Source organism: Molothrus aeneus, chromosome 7 (assembly GCF_037042795.1).
Source record: "Molothrus aeneus isolate 106 chromosome 7, BPBGC_Maene_1.0, whole genome shotgun sequence".
NCBI lineage: Eukaryota > Metazoa > Chordata > Aves > Passeriformes > Icteridae > Molothrus > Molothrus aeneus.
Window position 1 is genome coordinate 6,261,096 of NC_089652.1, and position 17,798 is coordinate 6,278,893.

Consider the following 17,798-nt stretch of genomic DNA (forward strand, 5'->3'; position numbering starts at 1 on the left):
CATGTGTCAAGAGCTGTGAAATCAGCTGCATTTCATGAAGAAATCCACAGACCTTTTAGGAACCCACTGTAGATACCCCTCAGCAGATGGTGGTCCAACATAGCAAGGAGAGGACTCCTCTTGATTTGGTGTCAGTCTCTGCTTTCTCCACCCTCTTTTTTTAGTGCAGTGTGCTTGAGAACAAGCAGAAAGGTTGAGGAAGGGCATCCATCCTCCAGACTGTTATGAACAAGATATAACAGCAGTGCTTATAGAATAAGAAAACCAGTGAGTTTGACAAATTGATAAAATTCAGATTTTTCCCATTGAGGTGCTGATCTATAAGACATCAGGTGAGCACAGTACACAGAGAGTAAATTCCTCTGTGTAAATTGACAGGAATTGAACACAGCCCATGTCCATGGATCTGCAAAGGCCAAGCCTGGGGATGAGCATGCAAAGGTGTTGGGATGTACTGGTTTGAAGGAGCATTTCCCAACCCTGTCCTTCTACTCCAACAGTGAAGGAGCCACAATTAGCTGTACCCCAGCTCAGATCAGGGCACCTCTGTTTAAATGTTAGCAGTTTGAATGTAAATCTTGTGGCTGTTTATACCAGTCTAAGAGCTTGCACTTTAAATGTCATTACTTTAAGGTAAAGTTTTTGAAGGTTGTCAGAAAAAATTCTTAGTAGTAACTTAAAACCAGAACACTCAGGATATGTTAAATACTGTCATAAGACAATTTTTTTTGCTTACCTTAGACAAGCATTGCAGGTGTTTCCAGTGAGAAGGTTTACACTGGGAGAGTTTCCCTGGGTGTTCTTTCCCATCTGTAACTCTCAGCTTTACATGCCTCACTTGAGGCATTTCAGTATCTGTGGATGTGATGGCAGCATTCCTTTGTCCTGTTCATGCTCATTCTTTAGCACCCAGGTTTGGGTTTGTAAGCTAGACTTGGGTCACTTCACTTACTTAACTCTTTTCTGATGCTATTTTTAATGTGAAGAAAAAAAAAATCCATTGTTTAAATGCTCCACTGGAAAGACAACACTGACTTGAAGTTTTCTGCAATGCATTTTGCTTTTTCTGCTCTTCACTGCATGGTTTGTAGTGAAATGCAGCATTTGGCCCCTTAATTTCAAAAGAAATGTTACTTTCAGTAAAGGTTAATGCTATTTTGGCAGCAGTTGTTGGTGTGAGTTCTGACAGTCTGTGTTTGTAAGCTGGAGGATGAGGCAGTTTTACCACTTCTGGAGGTGATGCTTGTGGCCTTTTGAAAACTGATGTGTGGTGGTGGTTCCTTCTCAGTTTATATTCATAAAAGTTGTTGGAGTGTACATGCTGATGGAAGTGAGATATTACTGCTTGACAGAAGTACAGGATAAAAAAGGAACAAGAAGCAAGTCTCCCTGCAGTCCTTTCTTTCACTCTGCTATGATCTGCAGCACACAACCATAAATGTGCCAGGGAGAGGCTGAGGGATCTGGGGGAGCTCAGCCTGAAGGAAAGGAGGCTCAGGGGTGGCCTCCTTGCTCTCCTCACCTCCCTGGTGGTCGGGCAGAGTTAGCTGAGGGTTGGTCTCAAGGGACAGGACCAGAGGAAATGGCCTCAAGCTGTGCCAGGTGAGGTTCAGCTTGGATATTGGGGAAAAATTTGGCCAGGCACTGGAACAGGGTGCCCAGGGAAGTGGTGGGGTGTCCCTGGAAGTGTCCAGAAGGTGTGTGGGTGTGGCACCTGGGAACAGTGGTAAACAGGATTGTACTGGACAGGGTTTAGTGGTTGGACTTGATGATTGTAGAGGCCTTGTCCAGCCTTAGTGATTATGTGATTCTTTTGGGTTTTGTGTTTGTCTCTGCACTATAACCAGTTTCTGATACAACAATACATTTCTGTAGAGAAGTAGATGTTCTTCTATTATAACCATGAGATTTAAAGCTAGTTTTATAAACCAACTGCATGCCCACTGAACATGAGGAGTTTTGGTTGTGTGAGTGGTTTGTGCAGTGCTTGCACAGCCCACTGCTCTGAGCCCAGAGTGTGTGCTGGGGGGCCAGAGGGGATTCAGCACAGCCCAGAAAAACTGCTCATACAGTTCACATATAACATCAGTTCATACAGTCCTCTCTGCAGAGGCTTGCTCAGCTCTCCTCACTCCTCATCCTCCTCTCATCAGAGCTTCACAAGGCAAATGTCAGCTTTCATTTTCTGCACCACAGAAGGTCACCAGCTGTGGGAGGAAGCAGCAAAACATGAGCTCTGGAAATCCTGAAGTCAGAAGTAAGGAAAAGGGTCTGGCTGGGGGTTTATTTAGGAAGTAAGGGCTTTCCAGAGGAGTGCTTTGGCCTGTTTTAAAATGTCTATCATCACTTGAGCACTGATCATGTAATGTGAAATGGGATGTGCCTTGTCTTTGCAATGCTCAGTCTTGAATTCTCTTTCCAGATGTTTCTTCCATAGTATTACCTGTGTCTGTAGCAGTCAGAAAGGCATATTGGTCCTGGGAAGCAACAATGTTCACTTGATATCTTTACTCTGACACTTGGTTGCTGATTGTGTTCTCAGTCTTTTAAAAAATATGCCTTTATTCCATGTAAAATACACCTCATATATTAGCACAGTGTTTTTATTCACTTATTAAGGCCAGGTTTTTTAATGATGGGTGAGTAAATTAATGAATATTGCCCCCATTTTCACCATCACTAAAGGTATGCAAAGAAATAGTTTCTTTGGATTATAATCTTTGTTTTACTAGTTTGATATTAAAAAAAGAAGCATGTTGCAAGTCCTGAAGTGTAGTTCAGTTATTGCAGCACTGAAACAGTTGTGGTGTGGAGTTCCTAGCCTAAAACTGCAGGAAACACTGTTAGCAGCATCTGAATTCCCTGGCTTCCTAGGAGAACCTTGCAGCCTGGTATAGCATGGGCTTTTTAATAAGGACAACCATTCTGTGCTCCTGTTTCATCCAAGCACCAAAGGAACCTTTTCCTGCTGCTTGTGTCTGTCTTTTGCAGTTGGACTCCAGCTCCAGGTTGGACAGGGCTTGGAGCAGCCTGGGGTAGTGGAAGGTGTCCCTGCCCGTGGCAGGGTTTGAAACTAGATTTTGTTTAAGGTCCCTTGCAAGCCAAACCATGCTGGGTTCCAAGACTGAAATATGCTATGTTCATAGTGCCTCAGCATTCCTCAGAGCAAGGCAGTGAAAATACTCTGCAGGAGATGTTGAGGTTTTCAAAAGCATTTTGTGTGACAGTTACAGAGACACTGAGAGCTAAAACTTTATTAAATGAGCACAATTTAAAAAAACAAATATCACGATCAGGATTTTGCTCCTAGGCATTCTATATCCCAGACCTGATCCAGTGTAAACCACAGTGCCCAGACAGGGATTTATGTTTGGAATCTGTGAAGTGTCTAAAGGGAGCAAGGATTGTATGCATTCCTTGCATGTTTTCAGTTTTCATAGTCAGTTTTGTCCCTGCTCAAAGGCCAGTGCACATGCCCTTTCTGTCAGCAGGGTGTGGCCACTGGGGCCAGGGTTTGAAGGACAGGCCTTTCCTCCTGGTGGTGAGGTATGGAGGTCTTGCAGAGAATCCTTCTTGTGCTCTGGGAAGGATGCTCTTCTCCTTGCCAGGTGTCTTCTGCAGATATCAGCTACTGTTTCTGGTGGATAAATTCTCAGTTTGGCTTTCTCCCATTGAATGATCCTGTCCATCTCTGGCATTAGAGTGCTGGAAAATGCATCACCAGACATGTTAGCAGGGGTACAAGTTACAGAGTCTGCTCCTGTTTTAGGTCATTTTACTCAGGATTACACTGAGTATCCCCTAAGCTGATCTCTGAAATTCTGGCAGGTGTCACAGCTTATGCTACCATGGTCATGTGCTAGTCAGGAGGAAGGGTTGAAAGTCTGGTCCATTGTGATTAACTGCTGTTATGTCTGGCAGATGTTACTTGTTTCATTAAAAAGAAAGTGTTTTTTTGTTTTTTGTTTTGTTTTGTTTTTCCCTCCCTCTTAGGTGGAACGTATTGGGTATTCAAGGAGCCTTACTTAGCCTCTTTGTGGAGCCAATTTACTTCTCTAGCATCATCTTGGGGAGTTTATATCATGGGGATCATCTATCCAGAGCCGTTTACCAGAGGATAGCAGAGATAGAAGATCTACCACCTCTTTATACACTCAACAGACCTTTACTTAGTGGCAAGTATCTAATGGAGAAGGCCGTGCCGGTAACGAAGTCTGTTCCAGTAGCATTGTGATTTTGTAGTTCTCAAAACCTTGCAAACTGTGTGCTGTGAGTAAACTGCTTGCTGCTTGCAATAGAGAAGCTGTGGTCCAAACATAATACAGACACCCAGTCAGAAATACCATAGCAAGGACCTTTAAAAGTTGGAAAGAGCTGGGGGATGAAACTTTGGGGTGAGTTTTCACACCGTGCCTGTCTGGAGCATGCCCAGGGAGATGTGAGCAGAGTTGAAGGCTTAGGGAAATCTCCTCCCACCTGTGGAATAGTGTGTTAGCACTCACTGTCACTTCTCTTGCACTGCAGAGTTTTGTTGAGTGGTCCCTTCATCCATCAGTGCGCCAACATGATTCACTATTTTTAGGTTAATTATCAACTCAGAATGGACGGAGATAACACCTCACCTGTCTTAAATTCTAAAATGGCTTGTTTCAGTAATGCTCTGAAAGCTTTAAAACTGAAATCTCATCCTCTCTCTCACTCACTGTGTTTATTGCTTTGTTCTGTAGAGGTTAGCTTTTGGCATGTGTTTATTTTCCAGGGAAGAAAAAGCAGCTCATAATTTTAAAGCATGTTGAAAGTTTGACGTGAATTTTTAAAAAAGATTTAGGGAGGGAGTGGGGAAAAGAGCATTGTCAACAATGAGTATTTCTTTAGGTAAGAAAGGTAATAAGGATTCCCTGAACTAGAATGTATAAAAATATTAAATAACATATTTGTCCTTATATTAGCAAGTAAGTAACAGTTGCAACACTCCGTACCAAATATCTAATAGCTTCATGTATGGACTGTTTCTGCCTGATTTTGGGGAATTTTTATCAGTCCTTCAAGACAGCAGGTTTGTGGCAGGGTGAGAAGCATTTTTGTTATCCTTTTCACAGCATGTAACAGTACCTTGTCGTCTTGAAAATCATCTTTCTGCAATGGTGCTATCATCTATTTCCCATGAAAGAGAACCATCTGTTTAAACAGTTGAGCCAGGACTTGCTGTGCAGCAGAGAGAGAGTCTGGAAATGTTCTCAGCTGTGGAGTTTTCACAAAAATACACATCTCAAAATTGTACAGCAAGGTTCTTTAGGAGCTTGGGCAGAGAACTATGTTGATGTATTTTCTGTTACTGGTTCAGTCTTGAAAGCTGATTTTCTGACCTCTGCTGTTAGATTCAGCTGGGGCACTTGTGTAGCTGCCCACGTGCTCTTGGATTCACATATTTTTCAGTGTATTCTTAACTAGAAGAAGCATGGCAGAAATACCTGTCTCCAGCTCTGTGTTCTTTCTTGTATCACACACACTAAGATTTATTTGCACCAACAGAGTGAACTAGAACAGAAATTGCCTCACTGTCCTGCCTGTTTAGCTGAGAAAGCGCTGTAAAAACAGATTTTCTTCCTCTAATACAGCAAATTTCATGTCTGCTGGGGCACCTGCAGTAAGTCAAAATTATTTTGAGGTACTGTTTGTACTGCTAAAAACTGTCTGTTTATAATCTTTGTTTCTTTATAAGAGACTTTGATTTAGCCCTTTTGGCAGCAGATTGAGTCATAGAATCATTAAGGTTGTAAAAGACCCCCAAGATCATTGAATCCAACCATGAGCCCAGCACTGCCCTGTCCACCACTAACACATCCCCATATATTCAGTTCCAGTGGGGAACATGCATACCAGAGCAGGTGTTTTTCAGCTGAGGGATGCAGGAAATCTGTCCATAGAGAGCTCCCTCCTGTGCTGACTCTTGGAAGCCTTGGTTGCAGGATCCAGCTTTTGAGGGCAGTTGAGCTCTCTCTGAGAAGTGGCTTGAAGAGAAGACAGGTTTGAATCTTGTCAATTTGTAGAATAATCTGAAAAAAAAAATATGGATTTCTCAGTCAAAGTGAGGGTGCTTGGATAAATCAGCCAGTATCAAGTTGCCCATCTGCAGGGTGACCTGCAAAAACTCTTTTTGAGGGGGAGCCACTGTGGGAGATGGGCATGCAGGAGTTCACCTGGGCTGAAGTCTGAGTCAGGGACTGAGATCTTTGTAGAAATCCTTAACACATCTTTCAGTTGCTCATTCCTGGTTCCATTTTTTTAAATGCTTTCAACTTTTTGTCATCCACAGCCTCCTTGAGAAAGGAGGACCGTGGAATGTGCCAAAGTTTGTGCAGAGAAACTTCCTTTCTGCTAATTTCCTCAGTTAGATATTCCTGAGTGCTCTGTGAGATCCAGGCCATAAGCAGTGGTCATGACACTGTTTTCTATACCTCTGAGATATTCCTTCCTAGATAAATCCTGTTTTTTGCAAGCTGAGGTGCCTTAGTCTCCTTTGTTGCTCCTTGCACAGAGACCCTTTCACGTAAAGGATGATTTTGCAGCCCCATTTTTGTGCTAGTGAGACCAGGGCAGTAGCTGATATATTCAGGGTAAAGCAGCAATACTAGTCCATGTAGTGGCATATATTCTGTTCACTTCACTGATAATTCCTGATGTTCTCTTTGATTGCTGTTGGTGACTGACCTGGCCTTTTGGTAGGACTGAATATTAGGAACTAAAATCTCATTCCTGAATGCTAATAGAGAGCTCCAAGTCCAGCACTCCTTGTGCAAGATTGCTTTGGGTTTTTTCTTGATATGTGTTGCTTTATGTTTATCTGTGAAGAATTTAATCTCTCTTTTTATTGCCTAGACACCCAGTATGGGAGGTTTTTTATGCTACGTTTTTGCTATTGCTCCTCTTATTGCTGTTTAAAAGTAATTTAGTGTCATCAATGATCCTACCTCAGTTTTCTTCCCCCCCACATCCCAGGTCTGCCCTGAGATGGAGGTTCTCCAGCTGTGTTCACTCTTCCCAAAGAGGTCATCTTTATCCAAGTGTTAGTGAATTTGTTTTTAAGGTAGACAAAAATAAATCCTTCAGCAGAACTTCTGGTGATTTTTTTTTTTATTTGCCCGTTCCCTTGGTACCTTATCCTCCTGTTCACATTGGTGTTTTTCAGCTTTGTGTCCTTTTTCATGAAGCTTGTTTTAGCTCTCTCCTCAAAGAACTGTCAAACTTTATTATTTATATAAGCAGTGGCACAAAGAGCTGTGACCTTTGCTTTTGTTTGTTATATCCCTTTGTAATAATACTCAACAATAAGTTCTGAGCAAGGTTCTCTAAATAGATGTAGTTCTATTAGCTTTCAAAGAAGACTAAAATATTTGACTTTCTATCCTAAATTTCTTTTCTGTTTCTGATCTCAGCATATTGTGCTATACTCATGTCTAGATTTTGAGGGAGAAGATATGACCCACCTAAAGTTTTATCAAATGCCTTGATTTTGAGATGACCTTTATTCCCTGCCCCTGCTACTTGTGATCCACCATCAGGGACTCCTTTGACATCTCTCCAGGGTTCTTGCATGCAAAAAGCAGCTGAATGGGTTGTTATTAATTAAATCTATTTGAAATTCTAAATCTGGGCTGGTTTTGGTAGTTTTAAAGAAAAAACAATTCATTCAAAACCAAGGAATAGAATAATATAATTGCAATGGAAATGTAGTGCATGCTGGATGTTCAGCTTTCTCATCTCTATTTGATTTGCTTGTGGGACTGGTTGTGATATCACAAGTGTTTTGGAGTACTTCATGACCTCTGTCTGATCCCTGTACTTGTTTAATAGTGTATGAAATCAAAGAAAAGGTAGCAGCATAGATGTCATTAAAGGAAAAAAAAAGACCAAGAATTGTCATGTGGCATCAATTTCTTACCACTTTTGCTTCAGTACTTTTGGTAAAACCAGCTTTTGTGCCAATTCTCATTTTTTTCAGCTTATATTTTAAGAAAAAGGGGAATAATAGGTTATTTTCTATTATTATTCAGTTAATTATTTCTTATCAGTCATAGTGACAAGATTGATCCAAACCAAGGGTAAAAATACAACAGCTTCAGTGGTTTATATTTCAACTCTTTCTTTGTTTATTAAATGAGGAATTGATGATAGGAAGCAAACTGAATTTTGCTGGGTCATTCTGACCTTGGCCACTCTCAGTGCTGGGCCCAGAGGTGCCATGAGACTGAGCCAGTCCTGCTCCCAAGTGCCCAGCTTTATTGGATTGTGTTCCAGATATCAGCCAGAAATGCATCCTGCTGTGTGGCTCATGCTCAATTTCCACAAATTCTTTAGATTTTATTAAGTGTAGGACCTGGCCTAACAGTGAAATAGGTTCTTGGTGGGAGCTGCCCTAAAGTAAAAGTGGGATTTATATTTACTAGAAAGAAGAAATGGCCCCAGTGCTTTGTTCTGTCCTGGTGAGGTGACTGAGACATTTTAAATAGAGTTTTGCCACCCCTGCAATGTCTGAGGAGTCACTCATGCATGGCAGTAGCTGCTGTGACCTTGATTGTGTCTAGTCCATCTTTGGGCACTGGGGTGTTGTGGGGAATAAATCCTGCCCTGGGCAGGCAGCCAGACTGGATTTGCACTTGGGTTGGATTGTGGAGGCTTTGCTTCTCCATCCCTGCAGGTAGAGCCATAGTTGGAAGATGTTAACCTCATTTAACACCTGAGCAAAGTGATTTGAGTCCTCTTTGGAATCCTGTGGTTCCCTGTCTCTGGGCTCAGTGTGCAGCACTGAGCCTGTGGAGTGGAGAGTCAGCTGGAATACAGCGGATTTGTGCTGGAAGACCCAAATATCTGCCAGTTCTGGCTTTGTGGAGGGTGCTGGGCATGGGGCTCGCTTTCAGTAGAAACACAGGATGGTTTGTGTTGGAAGGGACTGTCAAGCCCATCTCAGTTCACCCCTTGCCATGGGCAGGGACATCTTCCACTATCCCAGGTTGCTCCAAGCCCCATCCAACCTGGCCATGAGCATTTCCAGGGTTCATAGTTATTTGGAAGTGAGGTGAACCCCATGAACTCCTGCCACAGAGCTCTCCATGACCCCCTCTGCCAAGGAGGCTGCTTCTTCCAGCAGTGCACACTTGCCCTGCTGGGAGGGACAGAACTAGAGACCACTTTAGCCAGAATGAGAGTGAGATGTCACTCTGTGAGTGGGTGAGAAATCTGCAGGAGAGAGCCCTCAAAATAAAAGATCTTCTAAGACTGTTCACCCTCCCAACACAAAACCAAAAGTCAAGCATTTGTGTTTATTATCATCATTAAACACCACTTTTCTTTCAGGTATCAGCAACGCAGAGGCCCGCCAGCCAGGGAAAGCCCCAAACTTCAGTGTGAACTGGACAGTGGGAGACTCAGGCCTGGAGGTCATTAATGCCACCACGGGCAAGGACGAGATGGGCCGCGCGTCGCGCCTCTGCAAGCACGCCTTCTACAGCCGCTGGATGCGCATCCACGCCAAGGTACGGCCCCAGGGGCGCTTGTGCCTCTGCTCAGGGCTCAGGGAAACACCTGCATGGCCTTGCTGCACTCACACAAGTACTGTGCCTCTGTGCTTCCTCAGCCTGGTACAAGCTGAGCCTCCTGTCAGAGCCACAGAACCATTGAGGCTGGAAAAGACCCTTGAGATGGCCAAGTCCAGCCATCAACGCAGCACCAGCACCATGTTCATGTTAAACCATGCCCTCTAGCACCACATCCCCAGGGCTGGTGACCCCACTGCTTCCCTGGGCAGCCTCTTCCAATGCTTTACAACCCTTTCAGGGAATGGTTTTTCCCTAGTATCTAATTCTCTAATATTTAATGTATTCCCTAATAGCTCAGCCTGTTTTAAGCTGAGCCTTGTGTTTTCCCTACTATCTAATGAATTCCCTAATAACTAATGAATCCCCTAATATCTAATTTGCCAATATCTAATGAATTCACTAGTATCTCAGCTTGTTTTAAGCTGAGCCACAGAATCATTAAGGCTGGAAAAGACCCTTAAGATGGTCAAGTCCAGCCATCAATGCAGCACCACCACCATGTTCACATTAAACCATGTCCTCTAACACCACATATGTGCATTATTTGAACAGTTCCAGGGATGGTGAACCCACTGCTTCCCTGGGCAGCCTCTTCCAATGCTTTACAGCCCTTTCAGTGAATGTTTTTTCCCTAGTATCTAATTCTCTAATATTTAATGTATTCCCTAACAGCTCAGCCTGTTTTAAGCTGAGCCTCGTGTTTCCCTAATATCTAATGACTTCCCTAATATCCAATTCCCCAGTATCTAATGAATCCCCTAATATCTAATTCCCTAATATCTAATGAATTCCCAAGTATCTCAGCCTGTTTTAAGCTGAGCCTCCTGTTAGAGCTACAGAATCATTAAGGCTGGAAAAGACCCTTAAGATGGTCAAGTCCAGCCATCAACACAGCACCACCACCATGTTCATGTTAAACCGTGTCCTCTAGCACCCTGGGCTGGTGACCCCACTGCTTCCCTGGACAGCCTGTTCCAATGCTTTACAACCCTTTCAGTGAAATTTTTTTCCCTAATATCTAATCTAGACCTCCCCTGGTGCAGCTTGAGGTCAGGTAGCTGCTGCCTCATGCAGTAACAGAGAAAAGCAATGTGTTTGTTAACTTACTTTTTAATGTGATGCTGTCTGGTCCAAAATGCATATTCCTTGGTTTATAGCTGAGTAGGCAAAGGATGTTGTCTCCTTTGAGCTTGCCTTTGCATTTTAATTTATTTGGAAGGATGATCCCATTTTCACTGCTGAGGTTTCACTCTTTACTCTCAGAAAAAAAACTTCCAGTAAGTATGCCTGTGGCTTTTTGGCCTCAACATTTTGTTTGATAGATCCTTACCTTATTTTAATATTAGCTGTTTAAATAACTCAGTCACTCTGGTGCTGTTTGGCTTAATGGAGTCTTGTCTCTCTCCTTGTCTTGTCTCTGAACCCCACAGCTTTCCTCCAGCTTGCGCTCCAAGATCCTCAAGCCCAACCTGTACCACGACACCAAGCAAGGAGCCACGGAGTATCAAACTGCTAAAGAGTGTTTGTTTAAAGCATTCCTGAAGGCAGGACTTGGAGCCTGGGTGGAGAAGCCCATAGAACAGGATCAGTTTTCTCTCACAGTCTGATTCACAAACTGCACATCACTGGGGAAGGGGAGTTGTTCTGGAGATTCCTGGTGTCCGGCGTTGCTTTCTGGCATCTCCACAGCCGTCAAAACATCTTTCTGCTCTTTGGAGTTGGGTTTCTTTGGGTTTTCTTTGAAACTTCACAGTAGCTGTTTCTGTTTTGCCTAAGTATTGAAACTCAATGATGATGCAACACATAATTGTATATTTTGTTATAGGAAAGTAATTTCTGGTGTATTTCTAGAAATACTTTTACTGTAGAAAACTTGCAGTAAGGCTGTCCTTACTGTATACAATGACTCATTTTTTCTGGGTTAAAATAATTTCTTTTTTAATTCAATGTCATCAAGTGCATGAAGAAATTAATAGTTTCTCTAGGTTTTACACCACACTTTTAGGAAGTAGCTTAATTTTTAAAAAAAGAAAATAGGTGACAAAGCTGATTCTACTCCTCTGTTAACTTGTTTTTCAACTGCAGATATTTTTAGTACATAGACCACAGAGGCGGAATGGAGTCTGGACAGCTAGTTTTTTTCCCAATTCCTTGCTCTTTAAAACCAGCTGCTGAAAATTTCATGTCTTTGATGTATGTATTTATTAGTCTGTGAGCCAGTTTTTAACATGCAGCTTTTTATTCTGTTTTTAAAAATACATTTACCTCCCATTTATACCCATTGTGAAGTCTTCATTTTTTTTACCATTGTAAACTGGAAACATCAAAATAATTATTTGTCAGTTAAGAAGTTTAGTCTATAACATGCAGAAGCCTGTTTAGAAGTAGATGATTTGTGTATCCCAGGAACTCATCTGAATACAATCTTAACTGTAACAGCAATGTAACAGCTTTAAGAAAATTTGCTCATTTTAAGGGCACCAAGCCTGAGTTGCCAAAACCAGTGACTACTTGTTGGGTATTAATTGTTCTCCTCTAGAAACTCTTGTAACAGAGAAACCAATTCTTAAAACTTATTTCCTGTGAGTTATATCTGCTTTCAGCCAAATTGTTGTGTCTGAGATTCCCTTTTGCCTTTGGGCTTTACATGTGTGATGGGCATCATTAGGTAAGTTGCCCTCAAATGTGTGTCCATCTGTTCTGACTATTCCTTTAAAAAGTGTTTTTCCTGAAGGTGTGGACACTTCTGCTTTATGTAAAACTGTAGGATGGAAGCAAGATCCTGAGGTTTGATTAACTGCTGTGTAGGAGGAGCACCTCAGCCCCTGCACCCCTGGGGTCAGCAGGTCCTTGGGGTGTTGAAGACTTTGGTGTAAACCCACTTCTGGCCAGCCATGAATGCTCAGACATTTCTGCTCGAGTAGGAGCCTGTTCTCAGCTTCAAAACCTGATCAGACCTGAAAATCACTTGTGCTTGAGTTGGAGTCTCTGGGCTCATGTCTTGGGAAGAAGACACGGAGGTGCGAGCAGTGCATTGGGCTGGTGCTGTGGATAACAGCAAACATTCCCCTGGGAATACAAGAGAGGCTGTGACCCAGGGTCCTCTCAGGGAATTGGTGCTTCTGGAGGTTGCTGCCTTTTCCAGATGCTGGGGAGGAAGCTGCAGTAGAAGGGCTGGGCTAATTCACCTTTGCGGTGGCTTCACTCACCCTGCCAGGTTCTCATTAAAGCTGAGAGCACTCCCTTGGTCTCTGCAGGCCCAGCAAGGCCCTTGGAGTCATCATCCAACTGAGGTGCAGACTGACCTCTTCCAAAACAAAGGAGTTCAGTTCTCTGTGGTCAGATTCTGCAGGCTCTGGGGCACCAGTCTTGGGATTGACCTTGTCTTGATCACGCTGCAGAAGTTGTTTGGGGCTGTAGCTGAGTGTGTGAACATGTTTCTTTTTCAGAGGAAAAGGTGGTCAAGCTGTGTGTGTTTCCTTGGAGTCATTACTGCTCTCAGCTGAAATACACATTTTTAAGGGACTCATTCATAAGTTGGCGTCTCCCTGAATTTTTTTGAGGACTAGGAAAGTAGTAGCTCAAACTATTTTTTTTAATTAAGTCAAAAATATGAACAAAATATTTCAATAGTATTATAGACATAGTTTTTAGCTGTTGGAATGAACTATTAACATTAAACTATAATGGAAATAAGTTCCATGCCAAAATCTTTCGACAAAGGAGTTGTGTCAGGTTATTTGTGAGGAAGAGTCCTCTTGTTGGTAATTCTGGGATTTTAAAAATAAGTTGTCCAGGGTTGTCTGCAATCCATGTCTGTCTTCTGGGAGGCAATAAAAACTCCTTGGCTTCCTTCAATCCCTTGTTCCTTTTTGTGCAGTTCACAGTGGAAGGAAGTAAGGAGAGCTCCCTGGAAATCAGTGTCACTGAGGGATTGCCATGTATATTATCTCTAGTGGCTGCAAAAAAGATCAGACAACTCAGCTTCTGGCAGCTGCCAAATTTTGTAGGAGATCAGCTTTTGGAGGCTGAGGGCTCTGGAAATCCTGGGCTGGGTGGGTGGGAGCTGGCCTGCACAGGGAGGTTGTGCTGCTGCTCTGGGAGCTGCTTCTATTCCTTTACTTTTTTTTTTTTTTTCCCTTATGTTTGATTGAATATTTATATAATTATTTGAATATTTACATAATTATAATTGAGTATTTGTCTCAGGATCTTCAAAGGACTTAGAGTAACAACTTTAATGTTGATGAATACTTGAAATTGAATTTAAGGTGTTTTTTTCTCCAGATGGCAGTCTGGCTTGTAGTAAAGTTTTATAGGTTAGGTAAATAGATAATTTTAAATATAGATGTTTTAAAAAAATAAATATATATATATATATGTTCTGCAGGATCATTTTAAGAAAATCTGGGCCTAAAGGTTAACACTTGAAATCTTGCTTATGGCTGTACTCAGGACTGGTAATAACTGTAGATTATTCTTATTGATTGTGTGAGTGTTGTTGTGTAGGAGCTTGTTAGCAGTGGGGATGTCCAGCTGGCTCTGCCCCTGGAGCAGCTGGGGATGGGAACAGTGACTCTGCTGCTGCCTTAGGGATTTACAGCAGTGGGCTTTCTGTACAGCTGGCAATTCTCATATTCTCCTTGTCTTGGAGAAATCTTTTCATGGCTGGTTACTGCACAGGCAGCTCTGGAGTGGAAGGTTTTTGTGTGCAGTTCCTCTAAATCTAAGAGAACTAGCAGCTGAAAGGCTCAGGAGCAGGGAACTGGGGTTGCTTTTCATCAGTCCAGCTCTGGAGACAGGCTGGGAGAGCTGCAGTGTCTGTGCAGGCACAGTTTGGGGTGATGGGCAGTGGGGCTGTGGTGTGGGCACAGTTTGGGGTGATTGGGAGTGGGGCTGTGGTGTGGGCACAGTTTGGGGTGATTGGCAGTGGGGCTGTGGTGTGGGCACATTTTGGGGTGATTGGCAGTGGGGCTGTGGTGTGGGCACAGTTTGGGGTGATTGGGAGTGGGGCTGTGGTGTGGGCACAGTTTGGGGTGATTGGCAGTGGGGCTGTGGTGTGGGCACAGTTTGGGGTGATTGGCAGTGGGGCTGTGCTCTGGGCACAGTTTGGTGTGATTGGCAGTGGGGCTGTGCTCTGGGCACAGTCTGGGGTGATTGGCAGTGGGGCTGTGGTGTGGGCACAGTTTGGGGTGATTGGCAGTGGGGCTGTGGTGTGGGCACAGTCTGGGGTGATTGGCAGTGGGGCTGTGGTGTGGGCACAGTTTGGGGTGATTGGGAGTGGGGGCTCATCCCTAAATGGCTGCAGCTGTGCAGGACAGGTGAATGCTATTGAAGGGAACGAGCCATGGAGTGCCCAGGGGCACTGACCAACCAGGAAAGGGAACAGAGGGCACACAGGTGCAGGGCATCAACAGGAGGGGATAAAAGGCTGGGCTGGAGAGCAAGAAGGGCAGATGCTTGCAGCCTGCTGAGTGCCATGGTGTTACTGTGTGTGGGCAGGTGCCTGAAGCCTTCTGAAGGGGTGAGGAGTTACTCTGAAGCTTTCTGATACTGTGTGGTGATGCTCTGTGTATGGTGGCTGTCTCACTGTGACATTGCTGTGGCATATGCTGAGGCAGGGCTGTTCACCAAAAGAGAACCTCTGGGGAGGACTTGGAGCCTCGTCCAGTGCCTAGAGGGGCTCCAAGAGAGCTGGAGAGCCCTGGAGTGCCAGGGTAACAGGCATGGCTATAAACTAATGGAGGTTAGATTTTGACTGGATATTGGGAAGAGTTTTTTCCCTGTGAGGGTGGGGAGGCCCTGGCACAGGCTGCCCAGGGGAGCTGCCCCATCCCTGGAAGTGTTCAAGATCAGATTGGATGGGACTTGGAGCAACCTGGGATAGTGAGACATGTCTCTGTCCATGGCAGGGGGCTGGAACTGGATGAACTTTAAGGTTATTCCAAACCATTCCATGATTTTGTGATGTCCAAGAGGTCATGTAGCCAAGGAAAACCCCACAACTCACTGTGCTCTCAGAGCAAGTGTGCACAAGTTAAAGCTGTTGGTTCTGAGTGTTTGGGAGTGTGAGGCAGAGCCTGTGTCATGGAGTAGGTGCTGCCTTTGGAAACCGAGCTCTGGTTTTAGAAAAATGACCAGCTAGGAATTGAGAATGTGTTCTATGAACTGCTTAGTCATGGTCACCACATAGTTAAAATTTTGAGTTTTTTAAGATATCAGTGGTTTTCAAAATAGTTTTATTTCCATTCCTTAAATTGATGTTTGGAAGGCTGATGCTTGCAGAGAAGCTGCACTTTGAATTCTTTCCAATTTCATCATCATTAACTGTCCACTGTGAAAATTATCCCAAAGTTTACTAAAAAGGAAAGAGAGCTGCAATTCAGGTAGAGAGTCAGAACAAAAATCTCTCACCTTATTTAAAACCTAAAACCCCACAGAAATAAAATGTATAAAATAGAACTGTTCTGTCTCAGAATCACTGCGTGGTTTTTGTTGGGTTTCTTTGTCCATTTCTTTATTTGTTTTCTAATACCAAGTTTTTTCACTTGACCTTAAATGTTTCCACCTGGACTTTGTGTGCTCCTCTTGGGAGAGGAGGTCATGTTTATGCTGGGGCTAAAGCTAGCAGAGGCACAGAGGTTTTTGTGTGTCCATCTGAGGCTTTTGAGCCTCGTTGGGCTTGCTGCTCTTCCTTTGTGCAAACAGCTGGAGTATTTGCAGCAATTTTGGCTTGATTCCCCATTGGGAGAAGTTGTGTGGGTCTCTGGGCAGGCAGGCTTGGTGTTTGGAGCTGCAGGATGGGGGGTTCATCCCTAGGCAGGTGTTTGTCCCTAAAATGGGGTGAGCTCTGGCAGTTTTCCCTCAGTGCATCCACTGGTGTCATGTGCTCGGACCTATATGGGGCTTCCCTTATAAAACTGCTTTTTCCATAGCTTCTTCTAGCTGGGAATAATACAAACCAATCATCAGGGGGCTGCAGGAACTGAGCTGGGGCTGGAGTCCTGAAGCTGGCAGGGCTCTGGGGACCAGGGAGGGCACACATTCCTTGTTGGATCATGTCCATGTACTGTGTTTTTCTGCACCTTTCAGCCAAAGGCCTCTCCCTCTACCTGTTAATGAATGGGCCATAAATTGTACCAACAGCATCTGTGTTTGCAGCAGTGAGTTTTGTGGGTAGCTGTGTTTTGTTTTCTTCAGTCATTCCAGAAGAGAGGAATTGAGAGCTGTGTTTACAGCCAGCCTCAGCAGATAGAACAGTTTAAGTAATACCTGTTCTCTGGAGGGGGAGCTCCACAGTTGGTGTCACTACTGTGTTTTTATGTTTTTAATATCTTCATCACTATCATACCAGTACCATTTTTGTTGCAGTTTGGCTGAGATGTCCTCAACAAGTTTAAGATCCAATGTGTGTGTGCGTGAATATGTATTTATACATCCCTGTGTATGATATTGCTGTATATTATTTGCATTAAGCAGTTACTCTTCCCTGTGTGACAGTGCAAACACATCAGCTTTACCTACCTGGTGTAAGGTTATTAAAGAACACTTTCAGATACTGTCCTTGACACTTTCTCCATTCATAACCCCAAATTTGAAGAGGAGACCTTGTTATACCTCTGGTTTGCCACTTTCCTTCCAGCATTCTTGTCCTCCTCCCAGTGTCACTGCTGAAGCACAACCCCTTGGTCGATTATTTTAAGCAATGACTGTTTTGCATACTACCTTGCTTTGTTTAAGTAATGTTTGTACAGAGATTTCAAAATATAAAGAGCTATATAATTGCTAAGTTTCATTATTATTTTTTTCATATCAGTGTTGCTAGTGACAGCAAAACAACAAGTGAAATGTCACAAGATACTGGGCATGTCCTTCAGGTGGTGGCTTTGGTTCTGTCCTGAAGAGCTGGTAAGAGCATGGGAAAGGGGAGGGCAAGTGACAGGTCTGTGCCTCCAGTGTGGGCACATGGCCTGTGTCAGGGTCTGAGAAGGCCTGTGCCCCCTCTGGCGTGTTTTAAAACTGGCATTTTGCACCCAAATCCCAAGCGGGATCCCCAAAACCCGTAGGTGGTCACCAGGGTTATCAGCCCAGCACGTGTGTGCTGTTGGTTTGGACCCTGCCCGTGGTGGCAGCCCTGAGCTGGTGAGCCCTGTGGGTGCCAGCACTGCCCAAGGAGGGCACCCAGCTCCCCAGTGCTGGCAC

At 43.8% G+C, this 17,798-nt stretch overlaps 1 protein-coding gene across 1 annotated transcript in view; it reads left to right on the top strand.

The window, feature by feature from the left end:
* Positions 1–17,385, top strand: part of ADARB1 (adenosine deaminase RNA specific B1) — a 66,865-nt gene extending 49,480 nt beyond the window's left edge. Inside the window, exons 9-11 of the mRNA XM_066553138.1 lie at positions 3,994–4,175; positions 9,355–9,533; positions 11,027–17,385. Of these exons, the coding sequence (XP_066409235.1) occupies positions 3,994–4,175; positions 9,355–9,533; positions 11,027–11,203 (538 nt within the window). The 3' untranslated portion in view covers positions 11,204–17,385. The remainder of the gene's footprint in view (positions 1–3,993; positions 4,176–9,354; positions 9,534–11,026) is intronic.
* The last annotated feature ends 413 nt before the right edge of the window (positions 17,386–17,798 follow it).